This window comes from Geotrypetes seraphini, chromosome 7, assembly GCF_902459505.1.
Source record: "Geotrypetes seraphini chromosome 7, aGeoSer1.1, whole genome shotgun sequence".
In the NCBI taxonomy this organism is placed as follows: domain Eukaryota; kingdom Metazoa; phylum Chordata; class Amphibia; order Gymnophiona; family Dermophiidae; genus Geotrypetes; species Geotrypetes seraphini.
This window is the reverse complement of record NC_047090.1, coordinates 17,840,029-17,859,035: the sequence shown is the minus strand read 5'-3', so window position 1 is coordinate 17,859,035 and position 19,007 is coordinate 17,840,029. Positions and strand designations below refer to the sequence as shown.

At 42.2% G+C, this 19,007-nt stretch overlaps 1 protein-coding gene across 1 annotated transcript in view; it reads left to right on the top strand.

The window, feature by feature from the left end:
- Window positions 1-19,007, top strand: part of TEAD4 (TEA domain transcription factor 4) — a 250,246-nt gene that overhangs the window by 120,786 nt on the left and 110,453 nt on the right. Inside the window, 1 exon segment of the mRNA XM_033951410.1 lies at window positions 14,182-14,244. Within this exon segment, the coding sequence (XP_033807301.1) occupies window positions 14,182-14,244 (63 nt within the window).

Sequence of the window (19,007 nt, the reverse complement as noted above, 5' to 3'; positions counted from 1 at the left end):
TAGATAAAGAACTGAAGGACCAGAAAGAAGAAATTAATACTTTGAAAGAGGATATTGCATTATTGAAATCTGATATCCAAGAAGAAAAGAAGGACGTAAAAATGATTAAAAGTAATCATGATTTACTTGTAAAAGACAACTTGATTATGAGGAGAAAATTGGAAGTACTTGAAAACAATAGTCAGATTAATAATTTACGTTTAATTAATTTTCCAAAGGTCTCATCAACTTCCTCAAGAGAAATGATAAAGCGTTACTTTCTGGAAAATCTTAAAATTCCTGAGAATTCTCTACCACCATTGACAAGAGTGTATTATTTACCTACAAGGATTCAGGATTTACAGAAGAAAGAAGATGTTGGAAAACCTCAGGAAGGTTCTCTGGATGTTTCCGCTTTATTGGAACAATCAGAAGAGAAGTGGCCATTTCAGCCACTTTCTTATTGACTGTGGCAGACAAAGATTGAATCCTTAAACTTTTCTTCAAAAATAGAACCAGAGACTTCCTTGGTTTCCATATTCAAATTTTTCTGGATGTCTCTAAAGAGACTCAAATAGAAGAAGGGAATTTCTAATATTGAAACCAGGTGTGACCCAGATTGAGGGTTTATTTTTTCTTAGATATCCTTGTAAATGTGTAGTAATCGTACTTTAAAATATGTGTTCTTTGAACCGGCTCATTTGACGGCTTTTCTCTCTATGAAGCGCCTTGAAAATGGAGAAACACCTGTGTCCAAGTACCGTATTTTCACCCATATACCGCGCACCCGTGTAAAACGCGCACACGGGTATAGCGCGCGGGGAACACAAATTTATGTAAAAAAAAATTTCATATAGCGCACACACGCGTATACCGCGCATGCTAAAACCTCCTCCCGCCTACTCCGAACCGGCATCCTCCCCCCCTCGCTTACCCGAGAGAGCATTTTTTTTTTCATTCGAATCCGGCATTCCCCCTGCGAACCGGCATCCTCCCTCCCGCTCGCGTCACCCCCCCTCCCCCGCGATCCTACATCCCCCCCAGCACCGCAAAACATCTCTTACCCGATTGGGCACCAGCACCAATGTACAGGATGTGCCAGTGCCCGAAGATCCTCCCTCGTTGGGTTGGGCTGGGCTGGGTGGTACGGTGCGAGAGAGATCCTCCTTCTTCCTGCGCCGGGCTGGACTAGGCTTTGAGCATTTGCGCATGCTCAAAGCCTTCTTGTCTCGCTCTCTCTGAGATAATCTCGGAGAGAGCGAGACCAGAAGGCTTTGAGCATGCGCAAATGCTCAAAGCCTAGACCAACCCGGCGCAGGAAGAAGGAGGATCTCTCTCGCACCGCCCAGCCGGATGCCGGATCGGATTGAAAAAAAAAAGTTGTAAAACGCGCTCACATGTATAACGCGCACGGTTATGCACGGTTTGTAAAAATCGTGTATAACGCGCGCGTTATATGCGTGAAAATAAGTTAATAATTTAGCTCTATTTCAGTATCAGATAATGTGATTTCTTGATTGTTATTTAATATTATAATCACTCCTATTCTTTAATATTGGATCCTAATTTTGAGGACTAGTGTGTGATTAAGTAGAGAGATATTTCCTACTATGGTTTGATTTATTTGCTGGATTGAAAGTAATAAATACTATGTTTTCTTAATTACACTTTCTGTACAAGATGATATGCTTGTTAAATAATGTGAAAATTTATAAATAAATAAAAAAACCCCCACTGAATTCTATAAATGGCACCTAAAAAAATCAGTGTTGTAAAACTTGCTTAGCATTAGATTGTAAACAGCATTTAAAATTAGGTGCCATTTATAGAATAGCGGTGTGCCACAGGGCTCCCCCCTGTCCCCCACCCTGTTCAATATCTACCTCACCTACCTAGGAAACCTCCTGCAAAGCCTCAAGCTAAAATTCTTTATCTACGCAGACGACATTACCATAGTCAGCCCTCTAACCAATTTCACTCAAGAACTCCTTAACTCCCTCACAAGCATACTTAGTCAGATAGAACTCTGGATGCAATCCTACAGACTAAAATTAAACCCAGACAAAACCAAATTCTTCCTAGCAACCCCCAAAGACAAAATCAAAGACACCACAATCCAAATAAAAGGATCCACATTCCCCCTCGAACAAACCTTAAAAGTACTGGGTGTAACACTGGACAAACATCTCTCCCTCGAGAAACACACTGATATCACAGTCAGGAAAAGTATCTCGACACTTTGGAAACTCCGCACCATAAAAAAATACTTCGACGACTCTTCTTTCCGCCTCTTAGTACAATCCTCCATCCTCAGCATACTGGACTAGTGCAACATCATCTACCTGAGCTCCACAAAGAAAACAATCAGGAGACTAAAGATGATCCAGAACACCGCTGTCCGCCTCATATTTGACCTGAAAAAATGGGACCATATCACCCCTTTCTACCACAAACTCCACTGGCTCCCACTAGAATCCAGAATCATATTCAAATTCGCCTGTTTTTGCTACAAAACAATATTTGGTTTATCCCCAAGCTACATCACCCCTCACTTCACCCTTAACCACAACTATAAAAACTCCCGAAAAATTCAACTCTTCGCCTTCCCCTCCCTAAAACTATGCCACTCAAAAAAATTCCTTGACAAAACCTACGCCTTCCAAGCCGCCAAACTAAACCCTTGGCTAGCCCAAATGGTCCTCCAGGCCTACAACTACCTCGACTTTAGAAAATCACTCAAAACTCACCTATTCCGAGACCAAGACCCTTAATGCCCCTTTTCTACCCTCCTCCTCCCCCCGTCCTGATCTACTCCCCTCCCCCTTCTCCCTCCTCTCCCCCCACTTCGCTCCTTGCTGTTCGCAACTCTATGATCAATTCAATATACAACCACTTGTAACTACTCTCGCCTTGCTGTTTGCAACTCTATGATCAATTTGATATGTAACCACTTGTAATCTCTGTTTAACTAATGTGAACCGCCTAGAACTCTTCGGGGTATGGCGGTATACAAAAATAAAGTTATTATTATTATTAGTGCCGGGAACTGCACCTAGCTTTAAGCATGGCATTTTATATCAACTAAAATGTGGTGTGACTCCTCATGCCTAAATTAGGCGTGGATCTCCCTTATTCTGGAACTACAAATATACATTTAACGACTGCTCCTATCCACTCATGATCCTCCCATTTCCGTGCCTCTATTTTTGACTTGTGCGTAAAATTTAGCCACTGATCCAAAACCTAAATTTATACTCATACATTTTAATGAAAACCAGTTAGCTTGGAATGCTCTCCCGGAGGAGGTAGCTGCGGAATCCACCGTTCTAGGATTTAAAGGCAAGCTAGATGCACATCTCCTTGCAAGGCGCCTAGAAGGATACGGGTGACTAAGGTTACGCCAGGGTACACCTGGCTGGGCCTCCGCGTGTGCGGATTGCTGGACTTGATGGACCTAAGGTCTGATCCGGAGATGGCAGTTCTTATGTTATGTTCTTATGTCTCAATTATCAGCGCTAATTGGCTTGTTATTCAGTTAAGCTGCACATGCAAATTGGATGCACACCCAAATTTGGGTGTGCAGTTTTTTAGCATTTTTTTAATAGAATTCAGAGGTAAACATAAAGTTACATGCAAGTTTATATAATCTGGGGGACATTGTGCACTCTTCTTAAATTGAACGCACTATTTGCATATAGTATGCACTCTTTTCCAAGGGGGAGTGCATGCACGAACCAGTAAACAGGTGTGAATCATTGCACATTTGTGTCCTCTCAGGAAAGTGCACACTTTTACTGAGCTGCGATAGTGGTTTTAGCGCGCGCTTAGTACGCACTGAATTGCCGTGTACGCTAGACCTTAATGCCAGCATTGATCTGGCATTAATTCTAGCCGCTGTGACCAGGCAGGTATACACCAAGCTCAGGTCCCAGTCTGCTCAGAAAAGAAAGAAGTGAAAAAGAAATCCCGGGGAGGAATTGGGAAGGATCAGGTTAGGAATGAGCTAAATAATAGCACTGACCACCGGGGGAGCCCAAGAGGCCCTTGGAACACTGCCAGGGCTGACACAGCAGGGCGTTTCCCCAAACTATATAACCCTGTCTCTCCCAGTAGAAAAGCAAGCCGGCTAGGAAGGAAGCTAGGTCCTTGCCTTCCTAAGGATCCTGTCCAGCCAGACAGGGACAACGAGTGCCAGCCTATGGAAGTGGAGCAATTTGAACAGCCTGAAGTTCTGTCTCAATCTGAAGAGTTGATGGACATCCAAGAGGCTTGGACTCGTGAGGAGAATGCACCTGAACCAATGCAGGTGAACTTAATGCTGAGCCACAAACAGTGAAGGTGTTTGCAAACTATTTGTGTGCTGTGTTTTGCTGTTTGAATGAGGATTGTGCTTTGATAGCTTAGAGAGAGTGTGGGAGAGGATTTGCTTCCACCTGGGAGGGAATTGGTAGTCTGTTTTCAGGCCAGTAATTGTGCAAATCCTGTGACTCTCTCTTTTTCCTGGCAACCATAATTTGTGATTGCCAGAGGCTGTTTTTTTTCCCTTTATTTTTGTGCTATGGACTAAGAAGGAAGGATACCTGAATGTTGGATTATAATTTTGGGTTTTGGGACTGAATAAAGCAACTGCTTTCCTGCAGTCCAAGTAAGCTCTAGGGAGCCAAGGTCTTTGTATGAGGCAAGACCTAGAAAACTGTGGCAAAGTAAAGCTGATAGCTAAACAAGCTGACTTTTGTTTCTTTGCCCCTTTTGGCAATTGTTTGATGTTCTTTTTCTCTGATAATTGCTGTATACAATCTGGAGGGACTTACCTGTTCCAAAGACATTAAGTAAAGTGAACTGTTTATTTAACTTGACTGAGTGTTGGAACTTTATTTTGGAGTTTTGTTTTTCTGAATCCAGTCCTACAGGGTGACTCCATGTCGGGTCACACGCAAATGTACATTGTGGTGTAGCCGTCCTCAGAGCCTTAGAATCCTATCCTGGATTGCTCTGGCGGTCACACCGCGTAGCGCGGGTTTAACGCGCGCTAAAATCCTGCATGCGCGCTAAAATCCTGCATGCGCTAAAAACGCTATCGCAGCTTAGTAAAAGGAGCCCTATATGCAGTAGTGCATCCAATTTAAGAATAGCTTGTATTATCTCCCTAATTCTTTACACTTGCTCATGCAGTCTTACGCTTTGCTTGCAAATTTGTACATACAGGTTATAGAAAAATATCAGCTGCATTTGTAACTTATGGTAATAGTAATAATAATAATAACTTTATTATTTTTTACCACCATAACCAAAATTTCTAGACGGTTTACACTAAAAAGAGCTGGACAATCAGCGAAATACAATGATACAGTAAAAAATATAAATATTTGTAAAATATTCATGACCTTCAGGCCAAGGAAACCCTGGCATAATTACAGTTTGCTTAAAAGTTAGGATGCCTAGTGCATAAATGCCACTTCACATTATGGAAATTGCGAACAATTAGATCTGATTTTGAATCTACTGCTTTTAGATTACTGGTTCAATCGTTACTACTGAGTCTTCTCGATTATTGGTCGCCGCGCCTCAGGGGGGACGTGGCGGTGCTTGGGGGAGTCCAGGGGAGGGCAGCGGAACTGGTAGGGGGGCTGGGAGGTTGGATGGGCTGGGGCTCTTCTCTCTGGAGAAAAGGAGGCTCAGGGGAGATATGATAGAGACCTTCAAGATCATGAGGGGCATAGAGAGGGTGGATAGGGACAGATTCTTCAGACTGAAGGGGACAACAAGTACGAGGGGGCATTCGGAGAAACTGAAGGGAGATAGGTTCAAAACAAATGCAAGGAAGTTTTTTTTCACCCAAAGGGTCGTGGACACTTGGAATGCGCTACCGGAGGAAGTGATCAGGCAGAGTACGGTACAGGGATTCAAACAGGGATTGGACGGATTCCTGAGGGATAAAGGGATCGTGGGATACTGAGGCAGGAGCTGGGATGTAACACAAGTATAGAAAGCTAACCAGGTAATAAGTATAGAAACCCAACAGGTCGTGCATGTGCAAGACCGGAGGGTTAGGACTTCGATGGGAAGATAGGACTTCAATGAGAAACCAAGGTGGCAAGGAAGCCCCTTCTGGTGATTCAGACAGGTCGTGACCTGTTTGGGCCGCAGCGGGAGCGGACTGCCGGGCAGGATGGACCTATGGTCTGACCCGGCGGAGGCACTGCTTATGTTCTTATGTTCTTAAAATAGAATTTCAATAATAAAACTTACTAAGGGCTCCTTTTACTAAGGTGTGCTAGCATTTTTACCGCACGCTACGCTTCTGAATTTAAACCAGAAATCAATCGAACAGCTGTATCCTGAATTATCCTTAATTTCCTTAGAATTTTTTGGGGCGCTCCTAAATAGATGATGTTACAGTAGTCTAAAATAGATAAAACTGTCATTAACTGCCAATCTTCTATAATTGGTGTTAATTGGCACTGTTTAGCAGTTATGTGTGTAACTGCTCTTATTTGGGATTTTGCAAATTGAGTGCACAAAATTCATAATGTGCAAGAAGACCTTGCTCATATAGCCTTGAATGTATAATAAGACAGCTTAAAAGATTAGACCTTTTAGTAGCATTGATTTAAAAATTATTTTGTGGTTCCAATTAGAGATAGCACAGTCCCAGAGTACTCAGTTTCCTGGGGGCCATTACAACCAACAAATGTTTTAATCTATAAAATAGTTCGTACCAAATAAATGATTGCTGTCGTTAATGTTTCAATTATCAGCAGGCTTGCTGTCTGTGAGCTATTAGTATGAGGCAAGCTTGCTTGCTCTGGAGGCAAAAGCAGTCATATAAAAATATTCTCTGTTTGATTCTACTAAATATTTTACTGAAATATCTTCTGCTGCCATAGATAAGAGAATATTTCAGGGAGACCATGCATATCCATAAAAACTCAGTCAGTCAGTCAGCTACTTACCACCCAAAAACAAACATACAACTTATTTGCTTATCTTTCTGCAGGATATCAACTGTTTAAATAGGACCATTGAATATGTGGCCTTAAACTTAACTGGTTAAAAACAAATCATCTTGCCCTTAACCCAGCTAAATACGAGTGCGTATGTTTTCAATCACTCTCTTCCTCAACCTTCCCCATCATCAATAGTCATTCATTAAGGTATTCAGACACTCAAAGGCACACAACGCAAGAAAATGTTTGACAACCTTCTGGCCACACAAGCAGCAAAAATCAACCATTCCATCTCCAATCTTATGACAATATCAGACAACTTCAAAACATTCAGAAAAGAAATCAAAACCCTGCTTTTCAAAAAATTCATCCAAATATCTTAACCCCTCCTCTTTTACCTCCAGAAGATTCACCTACCTTCAGATAACCTTCCCCCAAATTACCCACCTTAACACCTTCCAATTAAACAAATACCATAAATAGATTGTAACCTACCCTCTCTAACTGCATTCCATATGTATTTTTCATACAGTTCTTCACTGTCAGTTTAATTTCCATCCTATAAGTTCACATAGAATTTTTCTTTTTTCAACCATCTTTATTTTCTCTTCTTTATTAATTTCCAGGTACTTTAGTTAGATTGTGAGCCTTCGGGACAGTAAGGGAATTTTTTAAGTACCTTCTTACTTCTCATTTATAATCTTAATGTATATTTTCTTCAAACCGCTTAGAACCTAACGGATGTAGCGGTATATAAGAAATAAATTACATTACATTACATTACATTAGGATCTTAGGTGTAATTTTTGAGAATCAACTAAGCTTCAAGCCTTAGGTCAATTCAGTTATTCGTTCACCTGTCTTTCTTTGCTTTACAAAGCATCAGATCAGTTCAAGCATTTATTTCGTCCAGTCTTCTTTGCATGCTAATCCATGCTTTGATTATTTCTCAAATAGATATTGTAATTCCCTTTACATAGTACTCCCTCTTACTTCACTTAAGTGACTTCAACTCATCCAATTCACTCTGCTTATTGATTCGACTGGGTTATTATGCTTCTGCTCAATCTTGAACACTGGCTCCCACTTTCAGCACAAATCATTTTCAAGATTTTAGTTATGGTTTACAAATCACATTCTGACTCTTTCCAACTATACCTTAGTAAGTTGATTAATCTTTATATTCCCCACCGTACCCTCCGCTCTGCCAATAACAGTTTTCTTGCTCTACCACCCCTTTCAGAAATTAGACTTTTCCTATCTCGTTGGTCTTCCATTATGCAGCCCATAATTTGTAGCTGCTAAAAACAGGAGGCTGATTGGTATTACTTGGTAATCAGTTGTGGTAGTTACTTGAGTTTATTCAGAGATTAACAGACAACATTTTGAGGATTTGCTGCTGTGTTACAATATGAAAGTGCTGAAGCACCAAGTACTGAAATACCATGATTTATTTTTAACTTTCAACTTAAATACCAAGCATTATAACTTGTACAGAAAGAAGTTAAACCTTAGAACTTTATTCCAATAATGTTTCCACTTTAACAGTAAAAAAAAACCCATAACGAAGAAAACAAAAACATAGGTTTAACTTTACTCAATTCATCCAGTGGGATCCAAGATTTAACACTTAGAGGAAAACATAAGAAAATAATCTACCGTATATAGAATCAAGACTATATAGCTGAGAACAAAATGTTTAAATCAATCTAATGAGCTCAAGATTTTTCATTTTTCATTCTCCAAATGACAAAAAGGTAGTTAATTGAAAAGGTTCAAAGAAAACGAAATACCATGATTTAATCATGCACCTCATAAACCCTTTCTTTTTCAAAGCCTGATAGTGCGAGCTAATGCAGTAAATGCTCTGACATCCATAAGGATTGAATGGGTGTTGGAGCATTTGCTATGCAGCACTCACTCGTACAACTATGTAAAAAAGAGGCCCAAAGATTCTTTTATTTCAAAACATCCAAACCATCTTTTATGAAAACAAAAATTAAACCAATATCATTTTTTAAATATTTGATATACTTTTATTTAATAAATAGAAAAAGTCTTCTAATAAACTTGCTGGCTAGAGCATATCTTCATGATATTTCTGTAGGGTGAAATCTCTCAATTTTTTTTCCTGATCCATGACTGCTATTTTTTACCCACTGATATTTAATATAGGTTGATTTTTCCAGTTTTACAGCTAAAGATTAGCTATCATACCTCAGTGACATTGTGACAGGGTGAAGTTCCTGTCATTGGCTAGCAGAGGGAGTCTGAGCAGCAGAAAGAAGGAGGTAATTTGCATAACATCCTGTAAAGGCACCTGGGAGCTGTCCACTCACCCTGAGTGAAGTAGGGTGCTGAAAAGGACAGGTCCAGAGCAAAGAGCTGAGGAAAGCAGACGCTCCTTTGGGAGCCAGGTGCTCCTCAAGGGGAGGAATGCTGGCCTCTGGCCTAACCCTCGGTAAGCATGACCTGTCCAGTAGAGCTTGGGGTGACCAGGAGGGTACCCCAGACTTGACTGGCAAGGGGCTGGGTAGATGTGTAAGTGGCCAGGGGTGTGAGTAATGGGAGAGTCTGCATGAGGAGAGTAGATGAGAGACAGGAAGCAATTCCTCAGGAAGAGTCCTCGGAGAAGGACTGGTAAAGAAGGGCCTGGAAGGAGTAGCCATAGGGCTCGGTATAGCCTGAAATCCAGGGAGGAGCTCAGGCTTGATGATTGACAGAGGGACTGGTAGAGAAGTATCCAGGACCCAAGAAGCTGGGTAGCTTAGGGACTGGCGGTGGCCCCACTAGGAGAGCAAGAAGAGTCAAGGTCCAAGGCTGAGTGGGTCTGGCGAGTGACTGGTAGAGGGACTGGTAATGGCACTGGAAGCTGCCAGAGGAGCCCAAGAGGAAGCAGCATGACAGACCCATGAGATCATTGGTGTGACAAATCCATGGCCAGCATTGTCCCTGTGATTAATAAAAACAGAACACGGTCCCTGATCAGGAGAGCTGACCAGGTTAGAAGTAATGAAATAGAAATAGCTGACTACCCCTCAGACAGTGAGATAGAGCAGGAAGGGTATGAGCTTAAGGATATTCAGCAGGAAGTGCCATACCAGAGTAAATAAGCCTGTTAGGACTTTTACTATGAAGTGGAATCCTGGTCCTGTAAGGTATCCACAGTATCATCAGCCTAGGACAGTGGTAGGCAAACTCATTAGTCAAAAGAGCCATAGATCAGCAGTACAACGATTAAGATTTCTTTTGAGAGCTGTACCCTGCACCCACTATCGCTACGATGGCTACGTCAACCCGACTGACACCCCACTTGCCCGCGCGTAGTCGAAATTGATTCGTGGCAGAGCCTAGAAAAAATTTGTCTCAGTCCCCGTAAGCTTGGTCCCCGTCCCCGCAAACCATCTGATCCCATCCACACAAGCCTCGAATAGTTTTATACTGAACTTATTATATTAAAGTATAAAAAAACAATATTATATACAATTGTCAGCGTCTTCTTTCCACTCTCTCTTCCCCATTTCCCTTCAGCGTCCTCAGCCCTCTCTCTCTCCACTTCCCTTCAGCGCATGCACATAAAAACAAGCAAGCAATTTTATATCATTTTCATTCTATTCATTCATAGAAATTAAAGTCTAAATAATGCCAGTCATATAACAAAACATGATTTTACAAAAATAATTCCCTGCACAGTCAAGCCTGCAAGGATTATTAGATGTCTTTCAGCAGTTCCCCTCCCTCCCCCCTTACCTTCATGGCCAAGTCATAATGATCTACCAACAATAAAATTTTAAAAAACACAAAGCACACTGTACGCAGAGAAAATGTTAATTTTCATTTATATTCCGCGGGTTTTCAAAGAGGTCAAGGCAGATGACTTTATGCAATGTCACCTCAGTAACAACTATACAAAAATAGACAAATTTTACCCCCTCCCTTTTTACTAAACCGCAATAGCAGTTTTTAGTGCAGGGAGTTGTGCTGAATGCCCTGCGCTGCTCTCGATGCTCATAGGCTCCCTGCGCTAAAAACCGCTATTGCAGATATAAATTCTCAAAACAGACACATTTTGATCACTCAATTGAAAATAAAATCATTTTTCCTACCTTTGCTGCCTGGTGATTTCATGAGTCTCTGGTTGCGTTTCCTTCTGACTGTGCATCCTTTCTTTCATTTATTTCTTTCTGCACTCAGTCCCAACAATTTTCCCTTTCTATTCCCTCCCTCCTTCCTTCCTATATCCTTAGTGCACCCGGTGCCTCCTTCCTATATCCGTAGTGCCCCTTCCTATGTCCTTAGTGCCCCCAGTGCCTCCTTCCCATGTCCTTAGTGCCCATTCCTATGTCCTTAGTGCCCCCAATGCCTCCTTCCCATGTTCTTAGTGCCCCAGTGCTCCTTCCTATGTCCTCTTCACTGCCTTCCAGCCTTTGTTCCACCCCCAAAGCTAGCCATCCTACCTCTCTCCCTCCTTGCTGCGCTAAAGCCAGCCTGCCTGCCTCCCTCCTTCCAGCGCCGAAACTGAAGCCTACCCCCCAGACCAGCCCCCGCTGCTGTTGTCTACCTCCGCTTCAAACATCCCTGTTCCACCACCGCTGCCACTCGCCGCAACTAAAGAGAAGGAAGGTCCAGGCGCCGGCCCACAAATCTTCTTCCCGACATCAATTCTGACATCAGAGAGGAAGTTTCTGGGCAAGCCAGGCAGCGATTGGCTGGCCTGGAACTTCCTCTCCAACATCAGAATTGATGTAGGGAAGGTTTGAGGGCCGGCTCCTGGATCTTCCTTCTCTTTAGTTGTGGCGGGCAGCAGCAGACCGGGGGTGGGGGGTGTTTGGAGCGGCGATAGGCAGCAGCAACGGGGGCTGGTCCCAGGGGGGGGGGTCAGACTTTAGCTTTGGCACTGGAGAGAGGGGAAGCGATCACCTGTCCAGTTGTCCCCACGCACAGCTTCGGGACGCTGTCCCTGAAAACGGGACATTTCGGCATCCCAAAGCTGTGCTTGGAGACAACGGGACAGGGGATCTAAAAAGGGGAGAGTCCCGTTGAAAACAGGATGTATGGTCACCTTATCTTTATGGGAAAGGGTAGCAGGTTGGGCACCTCTGCTGTAGCTAGTTGAGCCGCGAGCCGCTCTCAAGTGGCTAAAGAGCCGCATGCAGCTCGCAAGCCGCGGTTTGCCGACCACTGGCCTAGGAGAAACCACGTTCCTCTCCCTAGGGATTTTCAGCCCAACCCCCTCCTAGGAGAGAGGGGTGGGACTATGAGATGCTCAAAAACAGAGCCCTGAATCACAGACAGAGAGAGACAGGAGATGGAAAGCAGAGGCATCAACAGGAGCATGCCCAAGAAGGTGAGGGGAGGAGTCGCTCTCCTCAACCTCAAGGCAGGGAGGACATAGAAATGCAGAGGACTTGCCTAACCAGAGCCCCACTGCTGAGAGCTTGGCTGGAGAGGAGGCAATGGATATTTTTGACTTTCCTCCAGATGCCAGCTGGGACCAGGATATAATGGAGGTTAGTTCCTAAACTAAGGAGAGGACAAAACCTGCCTTTCAAATATCAAGACTGGGTTTTGCTGTTTGCTTCTGTGTGCTTGATAACTCTCTGCAAGCAGGGGTCAGGTGACCTTGATTAAACAGAGAAGGGAAAAGCCTCTCCATTTTCTCCTTGACTGTTCTGATGTTTTGTTTGCTGAGAAGCTGTCAATTTAAACTTGTAAAGTTTCTGTGATAAAGCCTCTGCAACAATAGTAACTTATCTGAAGCAGCCTGCTATGCTAGGTCTATAGAAAAGCTCAGCTGTTGCTGATAAGCCCTGTTAACCAGGAGCTCTGAACAGAGCAAGGGCTGAAAGCTGGACACTGTACCTCACAAGTTAAGCTGGGGACTTTGGCTTTATTGTCTATGTTTTGCTATTGTGCTTGCCTTCCATGTTTTGCAGTTTTCTTGTCTTGTATGAATTTATTTTTCATGGCATTTCTACTTACTTGAACCCTGGTGAAGAGGACTGTCTTTAACCAGAGAAAGTCCAGGGGAATTACATTGCAAGCCATACTTGAACTTTGGGACATTACTGACAACTGTGTGAACCATTTTATTTTGCCTGATTTTGCTCAGCCCACTTACCAAATAAAGACTGGAATTGTGAGTTTAACAATACCTGGACTGTGTCTCCCATTCTTGATAAATTTATCTCAGTGTGGCCTGGGCAGACTAGGTAAGGGGCCTAGGTCTGTTTTACCTGAAAGGCCTTCCTCTTTCCTGAGGAAGCCATGTTGACAGGTCAGAAGAAAACACTGCTAAGCCCGCCTGCAGGTCTAGGCAGGGGCTAGTTGTGTGACATTAGCCAAAGGTCTGGCAAGCGACCAGCGGCCAGTGACGACTGGTGGAGAGACCGGTAAATGGCACAGGAAGCTACCAGACCTGGAGGGCTAATGAAGGGTCAAGAGAGGTCCTGAAGAATGAAGTCCAGGGAGGACCCAGTGATGACCAGGAGGAGCCTGGAGGGACCTGGTCATGTATTTTAACAGGATGTGTTTGTTGTTAACAGTCTGATCCAGTAAGGCTATTCTTATATTATTAGTGTTGTGTTGTTTTAACAGAGCTCAGTGGGATAAGAATGATATCAGCTAATCAGTGCTCATTTTCTAGTCAGGCCATGTCCAGTGTCTGTCCATGCCCTACCCCAATGGTCTCCAGTTGTGGCCCCCCAAGTCGACCATTGCAGACCTGAAACAGTTGGCGGAAGTGCTCTTCAAATCCTATCAATCAATGCATTAATTTCAATTTTGTCTACTTGATATAGCAACTGCAAACAAGTGTGTTACTTAAATATCTCATTTATTGAATTTGCTACTGTTGACAATCCAAAATAAAGTGAGTATCCTTGAAGTATTGTAGAATAAATCTTAGTATTACTTTTTAATGTTTACTGCCTGTCTGAACAAGTGGGTCAAGGCAGTTTACAAAATTAGCAGTATGTGTAAGCTTGAAATGTTTTGGTGGCCCTTAGAACTTTCTCATAGTCACACTGCGGCCCTTTTCATGCAAAATATTGAAGAATATTGCCCTACCCTCTACTGCTAAGATGATTCTAAGCTGTGCCAATTATAAGGCATGCTAAAATTCTCTATGGATGAAAGGTGCTACATGAATTCTAACTTTTATGTTAGTGCTGGATTCTTTTTGTACTATAAAAGATTTGCAGTTCATAATAAATGGATCTAGAGTTTTGCTTTGTTTGTTTGTTTTTTTTCCTAGGTATCAAGTCACATCCAGGTGCTGGCACGGAGAAAAGCACGGGAAATCCAAGCAAAATTAAAGGTACCGTGTTTTTTGTTTCTGCTTTCTTGCAGTCATTAAGCACCTTGACCTAGGTGCTGGTAGGCGCTCTACTGGCGCTTAAGTTAACTGCAAAATGTCATTTAAAAAAGCTTTTAAAAGAAATTTCAAGGCACCTACCAGCGCCTATAAAAACAGTGCTGAAATCGCGCCTACAGAGGCGTTTTACGATGCCTAATGCCACTGTAGGCACGGCTAACGCCAGAAGTGACATTAGGTACTGTAAAGCGCCTCTGTAGGTGCTGGAAATGTAAGCCTTGAAAACTCTTGGCTACATTTCTGACGCCTACCTTTCCTGAAGGCGTAATTCTCTAAATGGTGCTGTAACATGATGACATGAGTAGTATAATGGGTACACCTCATGTCAAAATGATTGACAGCGTCGAGATAAGGATCAACCAATCAGTGTTCACCAGGCCCATGCCCTGCCCACACCACACCCACTGTCACACAAAGCCCTGCCCATGCCCAGCCACACTTCACCCACTCCCACCCAGGCCCAACCCATGCCACACCCCTCCCATAGAAATGAATGGTGGTAGCCCTGCCCATGCCCCACCCCCCCTGTCTACGTCACCTGAAATGGATGTGACTGACATGCCAGAAATGTACTTTCTGATGATGTCAGTGGAAACAGCGTAACTAACGGCCCAGAAATGCGCTTTCTGATGATTTCAGTGGAAATGGTAAATGAAGTGCTGGAAATGCGCTTTTCTGATGAGCTGGAAATGCATTTTCTAATGATTAGTGGAAACAGATTTAGTCTAACCCCCGGAAATGATGTGGCCAGAAGCAAATAAAACAGAAAAAAAATGTGTCTTTTATTTTAACAGCCTTTTAGTTAAAAGACAGAGGTTTTAAGACCTAATTGTTAGAGAGAGCAGTGCCCCCACTTTCAAAGATTTTCATTTTTTTACAGCTCACAAATACAAAAGCCAAACAGTTACAAATGCCTTAAAAAAAAAAAAAGAGGCACTTCAGAATGAGCCTTGGCTAAGACCTGGTTAATGTTTATGGGGGGGGGTGTAGCAGCCCTACTTTCATGGTGACAGCTGATAAGGTGTTTAATCATAAATGTTGCTGCAGCTCCTGCTGTCATGGTGACAGCTGATAAACTCAGAGAGGGTTTAAATATGGGGAAAAAAAAAAACCCTTTCTGAACATGTTCCTGCCTACTATGAGTGCGACGAGGGCAATAGCACATGATATGGGATATTTCTTTAACAAGCTGAATAAAAACCCATACAGTGAGTTCCCTCTAAGCTGAGCAGGAGTCCTCCACCCACAGTCTCACCAATAGAGGGTGCTGTTTTACTGTCACATTTTTCAATTGTGAGGGACAGGCAAGTTCTGCAGGACTCCAGGGAGCATACCTGTCCTTAGCGACTGAAAATATTCCACCCCCTAGTGGTAGCAATGCAGCTGGAGGACACCTGCTCAGCTTAGAGGGAACACTCAACCAAACCCTGTTAAAAGACAGAGTTTTTAAGACATATTTTTTTTATTTAGAGAGAGGTTAACAGAGCTGGCTGGAACAGGGTACAGAAGAAGGAATCTTTATTGAAGCATATGTATTATGATTCGAAACAACTATGGTGGCATTAACCCTCTATTTCAAGCTGCTAAAGAGCATGATAAAGCAATTGGCAGAAAATAAGTGCTTAGAATTTACACAGACCTGTTAGAGTCCATTTTAAAAGAAATAAAACAATTGTGTCAGAAGTTGACAGGCAGTGATAAAGTGACTTAGTGGACATGTCTACCTTGGCCCGTTATAACAATGGTTACAAATACATCTTAACGGTCGTAGATATGCGAGTTAAAAACACAAACCGGTCATGAAGTTGCCAAAGCCTTTGAAACAATATTTAATTTAGGGTGTACACCTGAAAAACTACAAACAGACAAGGGTAAAGAATTTTTAAATAAGTCTCTGAAGAATTTATTAAAACAAAGAGGGGTTCATCATTTTGTGACCAATAGCGATGTTAAAGCAGCTGTAGTGGAAAGGTTTAACAGGACTTTAAAATCCAAAATGTGGCGCTATTTTACTGCTCACAACACCTTTACTTATCAAGACGTACTGCAGGCTATCGTGCACATCTATAATTATAGTTTTCACAGAACGATACAGGCGAGGCCTGTAGATGTGATACCTGCAAATTCTTTGCAGATTTTGAAAACAGTTTACAGCAGTAACATCAAATGCGACCCCATCGAGGGTCTCTTAAAGAAAGGAGACCATGTGAGGATATCAAAAGTTAATGGAAAATTTGAGAAAGGTTACAAGCAAATGTGGACTGATGAGATATATATAATAAAAGATGTTCTAAACAGGGGGCAGAGAACAACATACAAGATACAGGATTGTGATAACGAAGCCATACAAGGTTCTTTTTATCCTGAAGAATTACTAAAAGTCATGCCAAAACAGGACCCATATCAAAAAGGTTCTAAAGGTAAAAGGAGGAAGTAGGAACAAAATTTGTTTTGTGAAATGGAAGGGGTGGCCTGATAAATTTAACAGTTGGGTGAAGACATCAGAGATTCAAGACATCTGATTTTGTCTTTTGAAGCAACACTGAGAAAAAAAAAAGGAATGATGGTGGCTTTTATATCACACTGCCTAGCAATGCTTTGGTGGATATGTTTTCCCATACCAGCTCTAATTCTATCATACAAATAGCTAGGCCTTTGGACGTACAGGGGCCGTGGGAAGTTGGGTTGGTTGAAATACAATATCCACATACTTGGGAGAATATTAAGGAAGACCTAAAGTATGTTGTCAGAGAGGATATTATGCGACCATGGGGAGATTATTGGAAACCATGAATCAAGACATTAGAAGCATCTATAAGCCTGCAATAGCACCGAGAATCATATATAACCCCAACACATGAAGAATTCGTGTAAAATCAGAGGATAAGTCTGTTATTTCTGCAGAGGGTGATTTGGCAACCATTTTGGGGGTAAAGGCTAATGTTAATACACAGCATTCTCATTTCCCTGCAGATATCGAGGGTGGTTTTAACACCCTTTACTTGCACACAGATATTGTAGAGCACCAGTTAGTAGGTGACCATTTTGTACAACTATTGCGTTGTGTTCCAGTTACAGGGTCAAGGGGTAAGTTTATCACCCTAACGTACGATAAACCGCACTATGTCCCTGTGAACAAGCAACACATTGACACCATCACATTTGAAATAAAGATGGATCAGAACAGGCACATCTCATTTCGTTATGGGAAGGTGATCCTTAAGCATTACCTGCGACCCCAGAAGACTGTTGGTTTTTAAAATGTTGGAGACTAAAGATTACAGAAATCCCAAAGCATACAAAAATTATTACATAGCACAAGTTATGGACTTTCAGGATATCATGAGGCCCCGGTCATGCACGGCGCTGGGGTGGGTGGTGTATTTCATAGTCTCTTCAGAAAAGCAATACTGCTTTTGAGAAGGGGTTTTGAAATTATTAAAACACATGTGAAAGGAGCCACAAAAAAACATAGCCAAAGATGTCATGGGTCATGTAGCAACAATCATTCTAAATAAATTGAACCATTCCGTGGAGCAGGCTGGATTAGGTTTGGCAGTGATTAGAAGAGCTGTTAAAAGAAAGAGGACCCAGCTTCAAGAGATTCTGCAAGGACCTCCCATGCCTTTTAAAAGAAAGAAACCCCAAGGTGACAAATTGCAGAAGCTATCCGGAGGATCCAAGAAGAGAAGGGCCCATTCTAGGAAACGTGATATATTCTAAAAAAAAACCAAAACCAACCCACCATGGCTTTTGTACACCACGGCTCTGAAGAATGCATTTTTCCCCTTAAAAGGGGGGTGGGAGGATATTTTGGCTTTCTTTTGAGTGCAAATAATGTGGGGTTATTATATGTTTTCTTATGTGTGAAGAATGTTATTGAATATGGGGGAGGGATATGGGACCTGTTTAGATTTTAATAGGCTATTAAGTGATATATTTAAGTATAAAATGAGGTTATATGCTGTTGCACTTATAGTAAGTTTTAAAAAATGAATAAAGAAAAATGTGAAAAGAAAAAAAAGAACAAAATCTATTTGAGTTAGCCTCAACCCAAGCCAGTATCGAAAAAAGCATTTATGTGGAAATACCACTATTATCAGCTTTATCGGAAACAGCACCTTTGGACTTCTACATGTTTTTCGTACAGATAGGGAAGGTGCCAAAAAATGATGGGCCCCGGGTGTCATATATGCTAGGTACGCCACTATGGGTGCCCACACTTTTTGGGCTTGCGAGCTACTTTTAAAATGACCAAGTCAAAAATGATCTACCAACAATGAAATTTAAAAAAAACACAAAGTACACTACGCTGAGAAAATGTTAATTATTCCTTCAAAGAGGTCAAGGCAGATGACTCTATGCACTGTCACCTCAGTAACAACCATACAAAAATAGGCAAATACTCCCCCCTCCCTTTTTACTAAACCACAATAGCAGCTTTTAGCGCTGAATGCGCTGCTCCCTGCGCTAAAAAACGCTATTGCGGTTTAGTAAAAGGGGGCCATAGTGCAAAATATAGACAGCAGATATAAATTCAGACACATTTTGATCACTAAATTGAAAATAAAATCATTTTTCCTACCTTTGTTGTCTGGTGATTTCATGAGTCTCTGGTTGCACTTTCTTCTTCTGACTGTGCATCCAATCTTTCTTCCCTTCTTTCAGCCTGTATGCTTCCTCTCCTCCACCTCATTCCCTCCCCA